Here is a 19,291-nt window from a genome sequence, read left to right on the forward strand (position 1 = left end):
TCTATAGCGACCTAAATTCTTCCCCGGTGAATATTAATTTATTCATTGACGCTGCCCCCTCAGTCGGGTTCGGCGGCTTTTAGCAAGGTCACTGGTTTGCTTCAACGTGGCCCCCGCAGATGCTCAGTCTACCCAGAAATCAGCAATCATCTGCGCTTTTCAAACTCTTCCCCATAGTCGCAGCAGCGCTTTTATGGGGAGATGAATGGTCCGCCTCTAGCATTCTCGTTCATTGCGACGACGAAGTCACCGTTTATTGCATTAATAAAGGACGCTCGCACGCACTTCCAATTATGCCCTTACTAAGACGCCTCGATTGGACGGCAGCCAAAAAGCAATTCATTATGACTGCTAGACATGATCCAGGTTGCAAAAATCAAATTGCTGATTCTCTCTCGCTTTCTTTTCCAGAAATTTCGGCTCTTGGTTCCGGAAGCAGACCAGCATCCAACACCTGTTCCACTCTATTCACAAATGATATTGCCATAAACCACCCATTACACCGCCTCCATGAAACTTCCATATCTCTGATCCTTCACGCTGTCGCACCAAGGACCCTTGAGTCATATCTCACAGCATGGAAATCTTATAAATATTTCCACACCCTGTACCAAATACAGTTTCCAGATTTTTCATTGCTTACCATCACCTCACTTATTTCCCACCTCCATACAGCCAAAAATATCCAGGCGAGCTCCATAAAAAGCTACCTTAGTGGGGTCCAATTTTTTCATAAATTGATTTACGGGGTCACCTCAGAAGCCATTTCTAATGCTCAAACTTCCCTCCTCATTAAAGGTATCCAGAAAACAGACCCACATGCCCCACTTTTTACTGATGACGCTAACCGTCCAGTAACCCGTTTTTGGTTTAAAAACATCTGAAAGAAGTCCTTCGCCTTATGGGGCGTTTCCCCCGAATTGAATTCCAGCCATTCATTTAGAATTGGCGCAGCCACCACAGCAGCTCACAAGGTCTATCCTCGCACCAAATCCAGACCCTAGGCCGCTGGTCCTCCGTTGCCTTCAAAGCTTACATTCGCCTCAGCCGATCCCACCTCAAGACAGCCAGCTAGCCCTAACCAGCTAAATTCCAACTCCAACTAGGGGTACGAGCTCGACCCTAAGTAGACTGGAGTGCGCGTGTGTGTGTGCTTGTGTATGGGTGCGCATGGGAATGTGTGTGATTGCTTGCGCAGATACAGCGTGCGGTTGCACACGTATGCATGCTTATTTGCACGTAGATATGTATATAGGTGTGGGCGTACGTTTAAGTACTGTATGCATATGCACATGCAAGCAAATGAGTATGTGAGCCCATGGGCATTACATGTTGTGCAGCTTGCATGTATGCTATTAACTTTCCTTTCAATCTGCTATGCTCCTTCCCTCACCATGCTCTGACCCCCGCAGGGGTCCAATCTGAGCTTCGACTCTCGCGAGTCACCCCTAGCCCATCCCCAGCCACCCCTTCACTACCACCTCCAGTAAGAGTCTGCACTACCCCCTACCTCTTCCCGACTTTTACTGCCCCTCCCCCCCCAAAGCTCTGACCCCCGCAGGGGTCGCTCTGAGCTTCGACTCTTGCGCCGCCCCCCCAGGCCATTAGAAATGGTATGTACGCGCATGTTATGCGCATACATCCGATTTATACCTGTTCCGATGTGTGCGCATACATATGCCGAAACAGGAATAGACGCACGTGCATGCTCACGCACGCAGGTTATCCCCTCTCTCCTTTTCTTTCTTTGGCGTCGAGTTCCTCCGCCCTCTCTTTTCTTCCTTTCTCATAGGCCATCAATCCTCAGCTCTAACTCCTGCAGGAGTGACTAAAACGAGCTTCGACTCTCGCAAGAGTCCCGCCCCGGCCACCTCCTGCTGCAGTCTCCACTGCCCCCTCCCTTTCCCAGACTTCAGCAGAGAAATGCCCACAGCAGCTCTGACCCCCGCAGGGGTCGCTCCGAGCTTCGACTCTCGCAAGAGTCAATCACCGCCCGTGCCCGGCCCTTACCATGTAATAACCATATATATTCATATATATATTTATATATATGCATATATACTCATATATTCTCCTTTTCTTCATTCTGGCGTCGAGATTCTCCGCCTGGCAATTATCTGCCCCTTCTTTCTTCCTTACAGCGTGAGTGCTTCCGCTACCTTTACCCTTCTCTAATCTTCCCCCTTATCTCCTTACCCTCCTATTTCCTCAATTTCTTTTCCAGCGTTGAGTTCTCCGCTAACTGTCTTTATTTCAGCGTCGCTCTTTCGCTATGTTCTTCCTTTCGCTTAGGCCCTCAATCCTCAGCTCTAGCTCCCGCAGGAGCGACTAAAACGAGCTTCAACTCCCGCAGGAGTTCAGGCCCTGGCCACCTCCCACCCTTACATGCAAGAGTCTCCACCGCCTAAACCTTCCCGACTCTTGCTTGAGCAATCTAACCCCAGCTCCCACCCCCGCAGGGGTGTATATATTTGAGCCTTGACTCCCGCGGAGTCAATCCAGCCATGCCCTCGCCCCGCCTAGGCTCTAGCAGTCTACTTTGCTCTGCTCCCGTAGGAGCTTCTCTTCCTAAGCTATCAACGCTATATCCAGCAGCCGGATATGGCTTTGTTACACCTGCTTTTTGGGGGGCTCTTCAATACGCGGCTGCTGTCCCGAGCTATACAAAGGCATTTTGGGGAGTTCTCGAGATCTACCTGAGCTCAAACTCCCCTCCCGCCTTGCAACGGGAGGGAGCCCTGGGCTCGAGGATCTCATGAGCTCAGGGCTCTCTCCCGGGACAGCATGCCAAACAAGCTTTATAATTAATCATCAGCTAAGTGTGAACTCTTGAAAATATATGATACAGGTTTCTTTATGGTTTATACATAAGTGTTGAGGGAACAGTACAGACAGTGGATACACTGAACTAGTTCTACTCATTCCATCATAATGTATGTTTACTGTATTTTTGTTTTTCATTGCACATCCCCAAATAGAAAGCTGATATATGGCAACATATGCAAATTACAACTGTACAACAATTCCACATACTATATATGAATTGTCATAATAGTCAATAATTTGTCAAAATCAATGTTCATATACAGCCATATGGAAACATATACAAATTATAGGTATTATATATTGCAGGGGTAAAATATATAACATAATAGATCATATATTTACGTAACATGCATGTACATATTTGTAATTTTAAAAGTTGAAAAAAAATGGCAATATTTTGACATGTATAACATATTTTATATATGTAAATCTATATGAACTAATATGTTGCATGTAATTTGCATATATTTCTATATATCAGATTTCTATTTAGGGATCTGTGTTTCCATCAGTCTGGTCTTGTGGATTTGGTCACAGGTTCTCCTCTACATCACAGTGGTGTTTTCATTGCTCAAAAATCTTGGAAAGAACCTTCAGTCAATGTGTATCCAGGCCTGACAATGTTTTGCTGTGATTGGGCTTTCTTACAAACAGTACAGTAATGTAAAATATGAAAACATTGTCTGTAAAAGTGGTACATGGAACAAAGAAACCATAAATATGGAATAAGGATGAATAAAGATGAAATCTATAGATAATGTAGTCCAGTTGGGTCATCTTCTGTGGTAACTGATGTCATTTGATCTATCCTGAAACTTTCATCATCTAAACATGTAATATTGTACATCAGTTTCCACGCATCAAGAGTAATGCAACAGTTATTTCTCATTTTAAGTGCTTGTATCAGTTGATAATAACATCATGTAAAGTAAATAAATATGCATTTATTTCAAATGTAATGTTTGAGTTGCATTTTGAAATGGGATCAATTTGATGTTTAATGGTATTCTATTAAAAATGTGATCTTAATGAACAAAGTAGCTTTGACGTGTGTGTTGTATCCAAGCATTTGAAAAAAGAGTTAAGAGTTTTGCAAAAATGTAAAATTTTAGCAACAGTTGTGAATTTTGTGTCTAGAGTTTTGAAAACTGACACCTGAGTTCTGAAAGTTGTGGCAAAAAAATTGTAAAAAACTGTAATACAGTGTAAATTCACTATATTGTTGATCCTGGACCATCATAAACATTTTAATACAGTGTAAATTCACTATTGTTGATCCTGGACCATCAATATTTTTTTTCACCTTCATTATGGAGGACAGAGATTGGACAGGAATATACGAAGAGCAGAGAAAGAGGAATAATTGTCAAGGATCTTGAGGTGGGATAAAACTGGGGTCACCCCGAGCAACTCAGTGTTATAAATCAGCACACTTTACCACATGGTTATCGGCAATGACATTTTATTACAGTTTGAGTTCACTAGTGTTAATCTTGGACCATCATCATACATTTTCTTTTAATATCTTTTAGGTTTTTCACCTGTATTATAAGGACAATAGAGATGGGACAGGAATACACAGGGAGCAGAGAGAGGGGAAGGATCAGCAAGGGACTTTGAGGTGGGAATCAAACTTAGGTCACTCTAAGCAACTCAGTGTTATATGACAACGCACTCTACCACTAGGCAGCTGGCAATGATTAATTTTTTTTTTTTTTGCAGTTTGAGCTCACTAGTGTTTATCCTGGAGCATCATCATCATTTTAATACAGTGTAAATTCACTAATGCTGATCCTGGACTATCATAAACATACAATTGAGTTTTTTAATAAATATTTGCAGGGTTATTTCACCTTTATTATATAAGACAGTAGAGATAGGAGAGGAATAGGGAGCTTAGAGAGAGGAAGGATCAGCAAGGGAACTTGAGGTGGGAATTGAACTAATGCCACTCGAGCAACTCAGTGTTATAGGTCAGCACACTTTACCAATAGGCTAAAAATGTTGAGTACACATGAAAATACAAAAGGGATAAGTATTATGTTTTGTTTTTTCACTCAACCTGAGGCATTCAAGTTTTGCAGAGAAAACCTTTCAGTTGGCAAAACTTAAAAAGTTTTGTTAGAGTAGTTCACCACTTGAGAAAACTAATAATCATCTGTTAACCTAACTAAATGTTTTTTGTATTGCGGACAAATAATTTAGGTCAGTGCAGCAGATGTTTTTGAAACTTGAGTAAACAAGAAAAAGCGAAAGGAAATAAGGATTATGTTTTTTTTTTTTGTTTTTTTGTACTGACTTAAAAATATATTTAAGAATTAATTCCTGTGAGTGATGACATCATTGTTGACATCGAAAATTGTGTAATGCATAATGCTACAACAGCCCAAAGTGTTAAATTTTTTGATACATTTGACACAATTACACTGGACAACAACGCATTTATTTAAGTGTTGTAGTAGACTTGCTAATTCTCAATACCTATTCACAGGAGGCTTGACATAAAATAAAAATAGAATAGATAAATATACACAACATTATAATTCTTTACATTAAATTGTAAGGCAATAGCAAAGGCGGCAGTATCAAACAATCTAATAGACTATTTGTGCAAACACTGCTGTTTGTTTTTAACCACTTTTTAAGTACACTACTTAAAACTTTTAGATTACCTTTTAATTTTAGGCTAACAGGTAAATCATTCCAATATTTGGTTGCCTTAACAGAGAAAACCGATTGATCAAAAAAGTCCATAATTTCGATTGCTTGTTAATATATCAAATCAATAGGCTTCAATGTGGTTAAAGAGGCTTGTGACCATGATGTAATGCAGTAAGACAAGCATACATTGTAATAATTAGCCAAACCTAAAACCTAAATATATGCTAAAATAGTATTTATAAACAGTGATAAACAACAAGGTGAACAAATATGGCTTTCATAATTAAAAGTATGTATTTTATTTTCAAATCAAACACAACAACATTATACAGAAAGTACAAAAACAATTACTTCACAAATTTCTTAATCAGATTAACATTTTATATAATAAAAGCAAGCGTGTATTCACATAACTCTGCATTTTACAAAAATAGCTTTTGTGGTTCTTATATTCAAGGTCTGCATGAAAGAAAGCATGGTAAAATATCATAGTGACGTCATAAAGTAATTTTAAAGAGAACTCCTCAGAATAAACAAACAGCCAACAAATGATGTAATAAGCAAAAGAGCTGTCATTAAGTATATCGCATTAACTACATTTACAGTGAAGTATTCTGATGTGCACGTCTCTGAACTGTGCATGCTTGTCTAAATTTCTGGGACAGCATTTACATGTCGCATTCTTGTCCGAACAATGACAGAGGCTTCTCCCTTGACATCTCTAAGTCTGTCCGAGTCAAAGTCCACGAGCAGCTTCCTCAGGCCAGCGCGGGTGGGTTTGAAGGAGAATTTAACAGTCACAGTCTGCCCAGATTCAATCTTGCCACTATAAAGACCAACATGCATACATTAACAACCATAACTTGGGTTTATAAGACAGTTAGTTTCTAAAACCAGTACATACTGTGTTTTTATTTCTCTGGCCTCTGTAAGTCCTGCTCCCTCCACAGTAAACACACCCCCTTGAAGATTAATAGGTAAGGGGTTGGTGAAGGAGATGTGCGCAGTCAGTTTACGGGATACAATTGCATTGCCAATAATCTGAAAATCAGAAAAAAATATTGGTTATTAGGTCACAGTGTCAAAGTCACAGTCAGCTTTATTGTCAATTCAACCACATGAATCGAAATTACGTTACTCTCAGACCCTATAGGTGCCTAACATATAATGTTAATACAAAAAGTAGAGTCTTAAGAAAGAATTTACAATAAATACAATCATACATAAAATGTCATCTAAATATATACATAAAATGTAGTCTAAAGAATAAAAAAGAAAGAATAAAAATTTGTAAACAATACAATACAATACAATACAATGACATTAAGGGCATATGGCAATGAGCGCAAACCAGTTGTGCAGATATAGAACAGTATATAGTGCAAAAAGGCTTGTAAACATGAGAATTACGATAAAGTGACAGTGTCATGATATATAGGGAGGTAGTCCAATGGTGCATAAAGTGACCAGTGCAGATGTAAGTGTGTATGTGTGTGTTTTCATATGTGTCAGAGTCCAAAGGTGCATGGGGAGGGAGAGGGGAGTGGTGGCGGAGCTGGGAGAGAGTTCAGTTTCCTGAGAGCCATATGGATGAAGCTGTCTTTCAGTCTGTTGGTCCTGCATGGCCTGGAGATTCCGCAGTCCCCACCCTGCAGCAGACTGAAGAAGCTGTGCATTGGGTGGGTGAGATCTGCTGTTATGCATGGGGCTTTTCGGTTGAGACTGAATTTGGGATGCTGAATTTAGCATGGCGTGACTTTCCGTTTTTAAGTTACAGAATCCCAAATTGTAACTAAGGAAATTTGATTGTGCTGGTCAGTTTGTAATTTGGCTAATAAATGTAAAACTTTAACAGATTTTTATTTTTGTATTTTAAAAATAAGTATTGTTTTCATATTTCTTCATCTTAACCTTTAGGAAATGTATTTCGTACATTAAAAGGGGTGGTTATGATGATAATCTTTTATGCTAAACCTTCGAATTAAATAGAAAATGAGGAGAATAACTGTAAAAAGACACACTTTTTGGCTACAGGCCTGCTTTTATATTATAGGGATATTTGTTTTTCTTACTATCGAAGTCAATGGTTACAGGTTTCTTGAAAATTTCTTTTTTTGTGTTCAACAGAAAAAAACACTTATAAAGGTTCGAAACTACTACTACTACTATATATATATATATATATATATATATATATATATATATATATATATATATATATATACAGTTGAAGTCAGAATTATTAGCCCCCTTTGATTTTTTTTCTTCTTTTTAAAATATTTTCCAAATGATGTTTAACAGAGCAAGGACATTTTCACAGTATGTCTGATAATATATTTTCTTCTCGATAAAGTCTTATTTGTTTTATTGTTGCAAGAATAAAAGCAGTCTTTAATTTTTTATGAACCATTTTAGGGACAAAATTATTAGCCCCTTTAAGCTATATTTTTTCTCGATAATCTACAGAACAAACCACTGTTATCCAATAACTTGCCTAATTCCCCTAACCTGCCTAGTTAACTTAATTATCCTAGTTAAGCCTTTAAATGTCACTTTAAGCTGTATAGAAGTGTCTTGAAAAATATCTGGTCAAATATTATTTACAGTCATCATAAAGATAAAATAAATCAGTTAGTACATGATTGTTAATTTGATTAATTTTTTTGTTTTTTTCCCCCACAGTACTACATTGAAAGATCAAATCTAAAGAGTATGCCTGTACAGTACAGCATGGTCCAGAGTGGACACAATAATGTACCTAGGGCTGTGCAATATATATAAAAAATTATTGATAGTGTAGTGGTTTTCTTGGTTTTTCTCTTACTAAATCAAACTCAGTCTGGAGGTTATGAATATCAGAAGAATATACTTTATTGTCGACAACAAAGGAGAACTTTCAGGAGACCCCCAGTAGCATCTCTGTCTGAAAAATTCTGCCTCCCTAATCTCCTGGCCTGTTTAAATACACTTTGACAACAATTATTTTCCTTTGTTCTCCATACATTACACAAGATCCCTCCCCTAACCCCAAATTCCACCTCTGACATCTGTTTCCTGAGACACCTCAGGCTCTTTTACCACTCTCTTTTCATCCCTTCTTTTATGACCCCTAGTTGTTTCCTCAAGCCATTTCCCATGTCCAATTGTTTTAATGGTATGCAAGTCTACAAGCAGATTATACACATATAACCTGAATATATAGATTAACTTCACACTCCAAAGAGCACAAAATCCACCTCAATAGATAATGGTATATGCAATACTCATATCACAGATATATTTATATAATTTATAATAATAATAATAATAATAAGTTAACACAATAAAATTTAACTCAAAAACTATCATTAATCTCCTTAAACAGGGAAATAAAATTTAACAAGAAATATCACAATACTCAAAAGCAACGTGCCAAATTAAAATTAGACCATATGTTACTTGAAAAATTACACCATTTAAGTAATCAATGTGGCTATAATTGTTTTTATATGCAAAATAAAAATAAAAACATCACATTTTTAAGAATGCTTTATTTACAGCAGATCAGAAATAAGATGCAAATGACATTAAAACACAAAATGAGGAATGAAGAAAGACATCTGGACTCCAATTTGTCACCAAGCGGACAGGTGCAGGAGACACATAGACGGTCCAGGAAGAAGCCGGAGGGACCGGAGCAGTAGAGACCTCAGTACAGCTGTCCGGACTCAAACAGGCAGAAGTAGAGCTCTCTTTAATCCAGTCAGGCGCCAAACAGGCAGAATCGGGAAAGTCCTCGGTACAGCATTCGGGACTTAAACTGGCAGCATCAGGAGAGTCCTCAGTGCAGCAGTCGGGACTTAAATTGGCAGCAGCAGAAGACTCAGCCGTATAGCAGTCGAGACTCAAACTGGCAGAATCAGAAGAGTCCTCGGTACTGCAGTAGGGACTCAAAGAGCCAGCATTAGGAGAGTCTTCAGTACAAATGTCGGGAGTCAAACTGGCAGCATCAGGAAAGTCCTCGGTACAGCAGTCGGGACTCATACCGGCAGTACCTGGAGAGACCTCTGTATTCCTGTCATGAGTCGAAACGGCAACACCAGAAGAGAACTCCGCAGAGCAGTTGGGAGTTAAACAGATAGCAAAAGAGACCTTAGTACTTCTGTCAGGACTCAAACTGGCAGCAGGAGACTCCTCAGTACTGCTGTCAGGACTCAAACTGGCAGCAGGAGACTCCTCAGTACTGCTGTCGGGACTCAAACTGGCCGCTGTATGAGATAGGGCAGCACTGTTGTCAGGAGCCAAACAGGCAGCAGGAGAGACTTCAGCACTGTGGTCAGATGAGGCCTTGGTGTATTTTTTGCCACCTCTTTGATGGGAAAAGGCCCACCTCCAAATTGATTTCTTCTTTTTAGAAGAACGCTTCTTTCCTCTTTCCACATCTCTCTCTAGATGTAAATTGTTTTCCACTTTATCTGTGGAAGATTGTGGTGGTGTACAATGATAGTAGTCCACACTGCCACAATCATTTCTTGACGGTTTACAACTTGAACTGAGCTGACCCATATTTGAATTGTCAGAGCTACAGAATGAACAAACCAACAAGAATTGCAGTAACATACAGTGTGATGTCACATATAGAACTCACAAATAGAGGCCAGCATTCTGTGGCTTCCGGTTTCTACGGTAACCAATTCCATTGTGTCCCACTGGCCCATGTCACCACGTTTAAATCATTAAATTCTCAGATTTTACTTGGTATTCTACTTTTGACATAAAAATAAAGTAATTTATATTAATAATAGGTATTTATATAAACACTTATAATACATATATATACATTTATATAAATACTTATAATATAAATGTCTTAAACAAAAACAGTGAACTCAACTAATCAGAGATATAAGCTGAGGTGTTGTGGACTGTTTAAAGCTAGCTCATTCTTGATTGAGATCAAATGGATAAAATGTGAAAGGTCAAGTATAAAATGTTTTATATTCGTTGTAAAATATTTGTATGAAATTCCATTCATTTCCATTAAATACTAATATGTGTTGTTAAGAAATAAATTTAGACAAATTTAAAATTGATTTTCTTGATTAAATATAGCAGAATATTTCTGGTGACAACCAGATATTTAAACAGATCTCATTATAAATTTGAAAAGTTGGTTCTTTTTTAAAAATGCATAAACTAACAGATCTATAATAACCATACCTCAATGATTTCTTATTGATTTAAAAACAATTATCATCTGGTTATTAAGGATATAACGATTCACTGGACTCACAATTCGATAAGATTCACCATACTAATCTCACAATTCATGATTCAGTCACGATTTTTAAGCAAAATTATTTAAAACAAATTGAAGGTGAAGAGTGCTTTCATTTCTTTCTTAAATGCAGCACTTTTTTGCTAAATATAAAATATTTTCTGCCATAACTTAATTGCTATTTTATAAACAAAACAAGAATAATACAAACTAAATACTAGGGGTGTAACGATACACTCAGCTCACGATACAATGTGCATCACGATATAATGTTCACGATTCGATATGTATCATGATATTTGGAATAAAAATTGAAAATTAAACTGAAATTCAAATTTTATTAAAAAAAAATTTTAATTACCAAGTAAACTATTTTTTATGTATTTCTTTTGTTTCAACTTGTTAAACTGAACCTTCTTTAAGAAAATAAATTAAACAGGACTGTCTCTGGATAATAAAACTATTTAAAAACTTCTTATAAAATATTATTGAAATTATTCAATTCAATTGAATTTAACAGTAAGAGCTCAAGGCTTTGTTTGGTCACTTGCATTTTTTGTGTGTGCAATCTACTTTCCAGGTAATCAGCAGTTCTATAAAATAATCCTGAACTGATGTGTATCTGTCTGAGAGGTTTTTATGTATGGCTGTCTTCATGTTGGGCATGAGGAGTGACAGGGTGGCCGTCTTTTCATTACACAGGACAGTCGTGGCTCTTTTCAGCAGTTTAGGCAGGTTTACTATTTCTTCGGCATCGCTGATGTCGATTTTACTCTGTCGCCCACCTCTTGCTCGCCGTTGATGTGCAGGTGAAGTGAGCTTGCACCAGTAAACAGCATCCCCTCTGTTCAAAACATGTATCACGATTCATTCAACATTTTACCCACATTTGTATCGTCACATATTTGAATCGATTTTCAACTGGCTAACGGTGAATCATTAAATGCCTATTAGTTATCATTTTTTGTGGTATCATGTGCTTCACCTGGTATAGTTGTGCTTTCTCCGAGACTCTGGATCTTGCGGTCTAGGATGCGGCGTCCTCTGCTGAGGGTTTTAAGGAACTGTGCCTCTTCCTCATTGATGATATCCTTTACCATATAAGGATCTTTCCGCAGCTCTGGAAAAGCATCACCCTGAAAAGAGCAATAAACTATTAAATGAACATGAGAGATTAAGTATTAGAAAACTATATTAAAATAAGGCAAATGCCTTGATTAACCATTACTAATAATGTACATCTATTTTGTAGCCAGTTTAGTCTAGTCATTTCATCCTCTTCGTAGTAAAGATTTTCTGAGTTGTTTGGATTAAAAAAGGAATTATTGAATGTTTCACTCACTCTCGCGACTGTGCAGGTGCACTCAACTGCAAAGCCAAGTGAAAGTAGGCTTCAGTAAAAAGATAATGCAAAAACGCATATGATTAACAACAGCTTTAGAAAGCAAAAGCCAAATCCATTTTAGGAAATTTAGAAACCTGGCCGGACGAAATGCCAAAAAGTAGCATCTCTGTGGGTCTGCAGAGCATGTGAGACTGTGTGAATACTAACAAGTTTCGTGCAGACAAAACGAAAGAGAGAAACAAGAGAGATTTTTCCTATACTTAATCGATCACAGATACAATATAGTGTAAAAGAATAATAGAAATAGTAAAAAATAATAATAAATAAAAATAAACAAAAAAACGTGTCACTAAATATAGTTGGGCGGTGGTTAATATACCTGGTGGCCCGCCCAAATAAAGTCTATGTGTGAGAAGCACTGAAGTGCACAGTATTGATGCTATTGCTAACAATTAATTGATGTAGATTAATTGTTGATAATTAAGTATTGCTAAGTTGTATTGATTCAAAGAATAAAGAATGGATGTAATTTTTGAGCATAGTTGAGGCGTATGCTGCTTACACACAAAATGTACTGCAGATGCAAGAAAAAAATTAGAAAAGAAAATAAAAAAATTAAGTGGGCACACTTTTTTAAATAAACACTCCTTTGTAAAATGTTTGAAGAAACTGCTACACAAGTTGCATAATTTCACTTTATTTATGATATGTTTGTACATTTAAAAATAAAAAAGTAGTTTTTTTGTAGATTTTATCCTTGACATTTTTGAAATGTGTATGAATCAGGTTATCAGTGTATGGACTTGTTTATACAGGGCTCGAAATGAACCTTTTTGCTTGGTAGCATTGGTGCTCCTAACTTTAAAAATTTAGGCGCATCAGCCAAAATTTAGTCGCACCCACCAATTATAAGCACCGTTACTACAAGTTTTATACAAACATATTTATTGCATTTGAAATCAACAACAAGCTAAAAAATAAATATATCCAAGCATGAGGAAAATATGTCTCAACGAAATCCCGTTATCACAAGAAAATCAATTTTTATAACATAACTGAGTGACCAAAGGTACACGGAGCTCTCACTAGCCCAGCATGCACTGCTTGACATGAATAAACCTTTTAATGATATAACTGTGCTGTTCTCACGGGTGCTGTCTGATATTGCACTGATGCTTTTGACATATACTGTACCTTATTATATGCATACGTCATGTTAATAGCAATACCGTTCTTTTTATGAGTAGCGATATTAGTTTACTCAGCGCAAACCCGTTAAATTGTTAAATTTGACATATAGCTGCCACTTGCACGGCAGACAGCATCTGGTGATTAAATGAAAAATTAAACAGAAGCTCGTGCTAGATGTGGCAAGCAGTTCCCTGAAAATTCCATCCCACAGAATTTTCATAGCGGACTTGAAGCCAACGGATGTCTTTTATCCACTCTTCTAAAAGTGTAGATGGTGGATTAACATTCAGCACATGAACACTAGTAAGACGTGTCATTATTTGTAACTTTAGGTGCCATGGTTTCTAAAACAAAATCTGTCAGTGTTATCTTCATTCTCATGTTCAGCGCTTTACAGTTTTTCGCGGTAGTAGCTCTCTCTGTCATCCCAAGCCAGAAGGCATTGACTGAGTGATTGACAGCTGATATTTCAGTGCTAGAGCAGTGGGCCAATAAGAAGAGCGCGAAGGCGGGGTAAGCATTACGTACTTGGCTTTGTTTACGGCAGCAAGTTGACATGACAACTGTTTTAAACCATTCCTGAGTGCTGCGTTACGCGTTTCAAGTGCAGAAATGCATTCTGCGAAAATGTCTCCCAAATCCGCACATGTGGTGAACATTTTGCAGTAAAAACTGGTCGCACACAACAATTTTATGGACTCGAACAAATGCTCCTAAATATATTTTGAGGTCGCATAGATAAAATTTCCGGTCAAAATGGTAGCAATTTCGAGCCCTGTTATATTTTATTGCTATCAATCAGTCAAATAAAATAAACAAAAAATATATAGAAATTCTGAATTTGTATCAATTTGAGGAATGTGAAGACTGATCAAGTAGACCAATATCTAAATGGCATAAGTAAACACATCAAGTTCATTCATAAATAACATTGTTTTTTTAACAATCTACATATTTTCCTTAATCTGCACAATATTCTATGCACATTTGGGAAAATAAAAGACCTGGTCACAAGGAGCTACAGATTCACCAGTTGCCAATGTGCAGATCCAAGTACAATTTGTACATTACACATTATATTTAATCATTCAAATGTTCTATTAAAATACCAATCATAGATTCTTTTTACAATGCCACTAGCCTTTTAAATACAGTAAAAACATAATACTTTGGGTGAGAGTTCTTGTGCTTTGTGAATCATTTGCACATCCTGTCATGTCGGTGACAATGTGCCACTGAAGTAGATAAAAGATGAATGATCATTTGATTGTTAATTACAAAAACAATTAATGATGGAAATTTGCGGACACTCCCATCCCTCATACAAAGCAATCAATAACACCATCATCTCACCCTCTGCCAGTGTTGTCAGGTCTGCCACCATCATACAAGGCGATTGTAATGGTGCGGGCATGATCAGCCAGGACACGGTATGCCATATCGATGCCATCGGTGTCTTCTGCACTAACCTTTCCTGTGTATGCTCTTGCACCTGTGCCCTGAAAAGCGAGACAAGTTGTTCAATTGCATGCAAAAATAAATGTCAATCCATGCTTTCTGTGAGTTTACCTTCTGAATGGCTTCAAAATAAGGAACGAAGAGGTCAGTGTCGTAGTTAGACATCTTGTTTTGTAGAACAGAGACCAAGCGCTCAAGTCCCATCCCTGTGTCGATGCTCTTCTTGGAAAGAGGCTTAAGCACGGTCTCTGATTCTCTGTGCAGAAGCATAGCCATACGTTAATAACAAATGTGTGCATACTTGAAGTATCTTTGTGCAAAAAATTACTATGCACTAATATTATTCTGCTTAATAAGTATGATCCAAAATGAACGTTTAATATTTAAAATACAAATTAGTAAAAACATTTTAAAAGGATACTTATTCATACTTTTCAACAACCATTAATCAAGATTCCAGTGTCATATTATCTCTCAGGCATCACTGTAATATGCTGATCTGGTCCTTAACCAACTATATTTATTAAAATGATTATAAAAAAAAAAAGTTAGTTGCTGCCAAATAATATTGTAAACTTGATGTTAAAAAAAGATATATTTGATGAAGGGAAAGTTCAACAGAGCATTATTTCTTTCATATGATTTTATTTATACTAAAATTAAATGTATTTATTCCTGGCTGATGCCAATGGTCATTTTCTTTAGATTGATTTATTTCTTGAATCTAAAGTGCAATTAGTTATAAATATACAATAAAGGCTGCTTTAACTGCCTGCTCAATCAAATGGTTGACCATATTTTGACTGTTTTAAATAATGACTGTTCAAGTCATTTAAAGAATGACTGTTTTAAATAACGGTTTACACTACACAGCATTGTTGGTTTACAAAAAAACAAAAACAAACATAGTCCTGTAGTACTACCACATTTGATTTTGGTTTTATTGTGTGTGTATATATATATATATATATATATATATATATATATATATATATATATATATATATATATATATATATATATATATATATATATATATATATAAAAAATATTAAATAAATTTAAAAATAAATTCTTATTTTTCAGATTTTCATAATATATTTATTAATTCCAGTACTTTTATTATAAACTGATTTATCAACCATTTGGTAGAGGTTGCTATTTTAAAAACTATGGGATGTGCTGAAAAAAAATGCATTGAGTTTGTTAACTAGCGACTTATGGAGTTAAGAAATGTAATTCAGAAATGTTTTTCTTGGTGGGGCAGGTAAAGGGATAAAAGCCAATGCCAATAATCCACACGGTAGTGGTATTCTGTGCATTTCTATGGATGAATAAAAATATCTCTTATACAAGACAATAACCAACATAATATCTCTTAGTTTTCTGTGCATCCCTATGAATAATACATTATTTAAGAGGCAGTAAAGCTATTATCTATTTGTATGTGATTGCTTTTTACCTTTGCTAGCTGTACAGTAGCAAAGAGCTTTAAGTTTACCTGTTGAATTGGATGAACACCAAATTCCAGATTTCAAGCTCATTTGGGTCATCCATGTTGACCAGGTGTGCAGCATCTCTGCCTCCAATGCGATCATAGTGGATCTCACTGCACGGCCCACATGGACCAGTGTCCCCCATCTCCCAGAAGTTATCCTTCATGCTGCCAGGCAGAATACGGCTCTCTTACATTCTGATACAGAAAGAATATAAACAAATTTACATCAATTCTACAACTTGTATTATAATTAAAATCGGTCATTTTAACCCATATAGATAATCTAATCACAGTCATATCACCCTGCAGCCCAAGACCGGTTACTCACTGAATTCTAAGCAGGACTGAGTCTGGTCAGTACCTGGATAGGAGACCACATGCGAAAACTAGGTTGCTGTTGGAAGTGGTGTAAGTGAGGCTAGCAGGGGGCGCTCAAAGTGCAGTCAATAGCCCCTTTCACACAGTGATACTGTAAATATCTGAAAAATTTACAGAACGACTTTACCAGAAGATTCAAAAAAGTGCTGTTCACACAGGCGAGGACGTTACGGAATTTTTCCAGAAAAGATCATCGACACATCCATTCCAAAATACCAGTAAATTCTGACATCATTAACCAGAAATGAGCTCTAAACGGCTGCGCTTGTATTTGTAAACGTTTGACTACATTACAAACTATAAAACTATATATAATATAGTTAACTATAAACTATAAAAAAGACAGATGACAATAAAAAAAGTGATAATTTCTTCTTCTAGGAAACAATAACATTTATCTTTAATATTGCAATTTACGGTGAAATTCTGCCTTCCTTTTACATTCACAAACTGAAAGTAATATCCAAAAAAGCAAATAGATAATTCACAAAAATATTATTAATCAGGTCACCCTTAACTTGCTCTAAACCCTTTATGAATTCCTTTATGATGTTAAACGCAAAAGCAGATATTTTGAAAAAATGTTCAAAACAAGTTAATAAGCTACCAGTTTCCAACAATCTTTAAAATTACTTATTTTGTGTTCTACAGTTTAAACTATCAAAATAATGATAACATTTACATGTAATATTCTTCAACCAATTAGGCACATACATTCACTTTTTTTTGCTAAACTTTCATATATATATATATATATATATATATATATATATATATATATATATATATATATATATATATATATATATATATATATATATATATATATAACTTTGTTCAAATCTCCCTACTTGGTTCATTCCGGCATTGGCGAAGAGCAGCGTGGGGTCATCCAGTGGAATGGTGGCTGACGAGTGGACATACTGGTGTTCATGGCGGCGGAAGAAGTCGATGAACTTCTCACGGATCTGTGCAGCAGTCAGTGAAGAGTCCATGCTTGTTCCGTTTTTCACAGGAGACTAGTGATAAACACAAACACGGCGAGTCAGAAACCGGTTACACAAAAACAGCGGGTGGGGTAAACCCAATGTAATGCAGCTGCTTTGTGGTCCTATTAACCGGCAACAATTATAAATCTGTTAGGGACACCTGTGGCACACCTGTGGCCTGAAGAAACATCAGGTACACCTCACGAATCATTAACACTGCATCAATACCGGCACATGCCTGAGATTAAAACGGTTAGTAAGGAGGCAAGTTTTAAATTCATCAAACACACTAAATTTGATCTATTTAGGAAAATGTGCTGAGAAAGTCTGCCACTACCTTCTTTATGTGGGTAAAATATACTGAAGAAATGTTGCATGATGTTGAAAAGAAACGGACTTTTACTTTTTTTTCTTTTCCTTTTCATATATATTGTAATAAAATTCTAATTTTAAAAGATGACTAGTAACACTATTTGGAAATGGTAATATTAGATTGATTGAGATTATTTTGTATTTTGCATGTTACAACAAAGTACATTACAATAAAGATGCAAATGAAACAAATTGTCTTTTAGGGTTTTCTTAAACAGTATTGAGACTCAGAAAATTCAGTCATATTTAAAACATTCACTGTTTAGTTTTCATTGTATAAATAAATACAATTAATCTTTGTTTAAGCACAGGTCACAGGTCTTTAGAAAGACATCCAAATGACAACCTTTCACTATATTAGGGTTAAACTTTGCGCAGACTCCACTACTTACGTTCTGAACTGTGGTGGCTGGTTATTAAGGCTGGGCGATTAATCGAAAAGTACAACATTCAGAACCTATAATCAAACAAATTTTCCAGGTCATTTTTTTCAGTTACTTTTACTAGTACTTTTTTGACTGCTCTTTTTAGGCCATGTGAGTTTTAATTTCAGTTGTTCAACGTTTATGTTCAATACATAATCATAGATAGTAGATAGTGTGTGTTTCTTCCAATTATTTTAAAATCAAGTAATGGACCCTTCATTTAAAAAGCTCTCACTTGTAATATGTGAACATATTTACTGTACAAAACTTGTCAGTAAACTATAAGGACAAAACAAATGAATAAAATATTCGTTCATTAGTGGTAGATGAGTTAAAATGTTCAATTAATCGAGATTTAGATTTCAGGCCAAATCGTCCAGCCCTACTGGCTACTAAAATTTCAACTTGACATTGCAAATCCTGTAATGTGAATAATGCAGATTTACACACAGCAATATGGATGCTGAAACGATATATGGTGCAGCCCTAGACTGAAGTCATATAAATTTGAATGAAAATTAAAAAACACAAGTATTAAAATGCAACATTAAGACACACAACATGTCTTTTGAATAGGTTAAAAAAAAACTCTGTGTAAAACTGAGAAATGCTTTAATAAGAAGCTCCTCAGCAGTGGAGCCAGAAAACGGCAAACAGACATCCCTGAAGTAATTACATTGCCACTCCCATAACAACTAATCCAAAACATAAAGATATTTTTTTAAATGACATCTCATAAGCATTCAAGCCATGCATGCCAGAAACAGCATCCTCCATGAAACAATGAACCAAAATGCTTCAACATTTGCACAATGACAGCAAGAATGTGTTAGGAGTAAAATACATTGAATTATATCATGACCCATTATACATATAAGGGCTGCACAATAT

The 19,291-nt window shown here is 36.3% G+C and overlaps 2 protein-coding genes across 8 annotated transcripts in view; both read right to left on the reverse strand.

Annotated features, from left to right (window-relative positions):
* tgm2l (transglutaminase 2, like) overlaps positions 1 to 19,291 on the reverse strand; it is a 170,631-nt gene that overhangs the window by 85,036 nt on the left and 66,304 nt on the right. The gene's annotated exons all lie outside the window — the stretch shown is intronic.
* Positions 5,763 to 17,638, reverse strand: LOC559142 (alanine--tRNA ligase, cytoplasmic-like). 5 transcript variants are annotated; one of them, XM_073929977.1, is made up of 8 exons: positions 17,466 to 17,638; positions 16,240 to 16,431; positions 14,850 to 14,994; positions 14,634 to 14,779; positions 11,730 to 11,880; positions 11,530 to 11,588; positions 6,392 to 6,528; positions 5,763 to 6,313 (listed from the first exon to the last, which is right to left on the reverse strand). In XM_073929977.1, exons 2-5 carry the CDS (start codon positions 16,398 to 16,400, stop codon positions 11,838 to 11,840), a joined length of 495 nt encoding a protein of 164 aa, XP_073786078.1. In that variant the 5' UTR covers positions 16,401 to 16,431; positions 17,466 to 17,638; the 3' UTR covers positions 5,763 to 6,313; positions 6,392 to 6,528; positions 11,530 to 11,588; positions 11,730 to 11,837. The 5 variants fall into 5 exon arrangements, with proteins under 5 accessions (XP_073786078.1, XP_068070995.1, XP_073786077.1 ...); XM_068214894.2 differs by lacking the exon at positions 11,530 to 11,588; XM_073929976.1 differs by lacking the exons at positions 11,530 to 11,588; positions 17,466 to 17,638 and adding an exon at positions 16,565 to 16,715.

The sequence above is a fragment of the Danio rerio genome, chromosome 18, assembly GCF_049306965.1.
Source record: "Danio rerio strain Tuebingen ecotype United States chromosome 18, GRCz12tu, whole genome shotgun sequence".
In the NCBI taxonomy this organism is placed as follows: domain Eukaryota; kingdom Metazoa; phylum Chordata; class Actinopteri; order Cypriniformes; family Danionidae; genus Danio; species Danio rerio.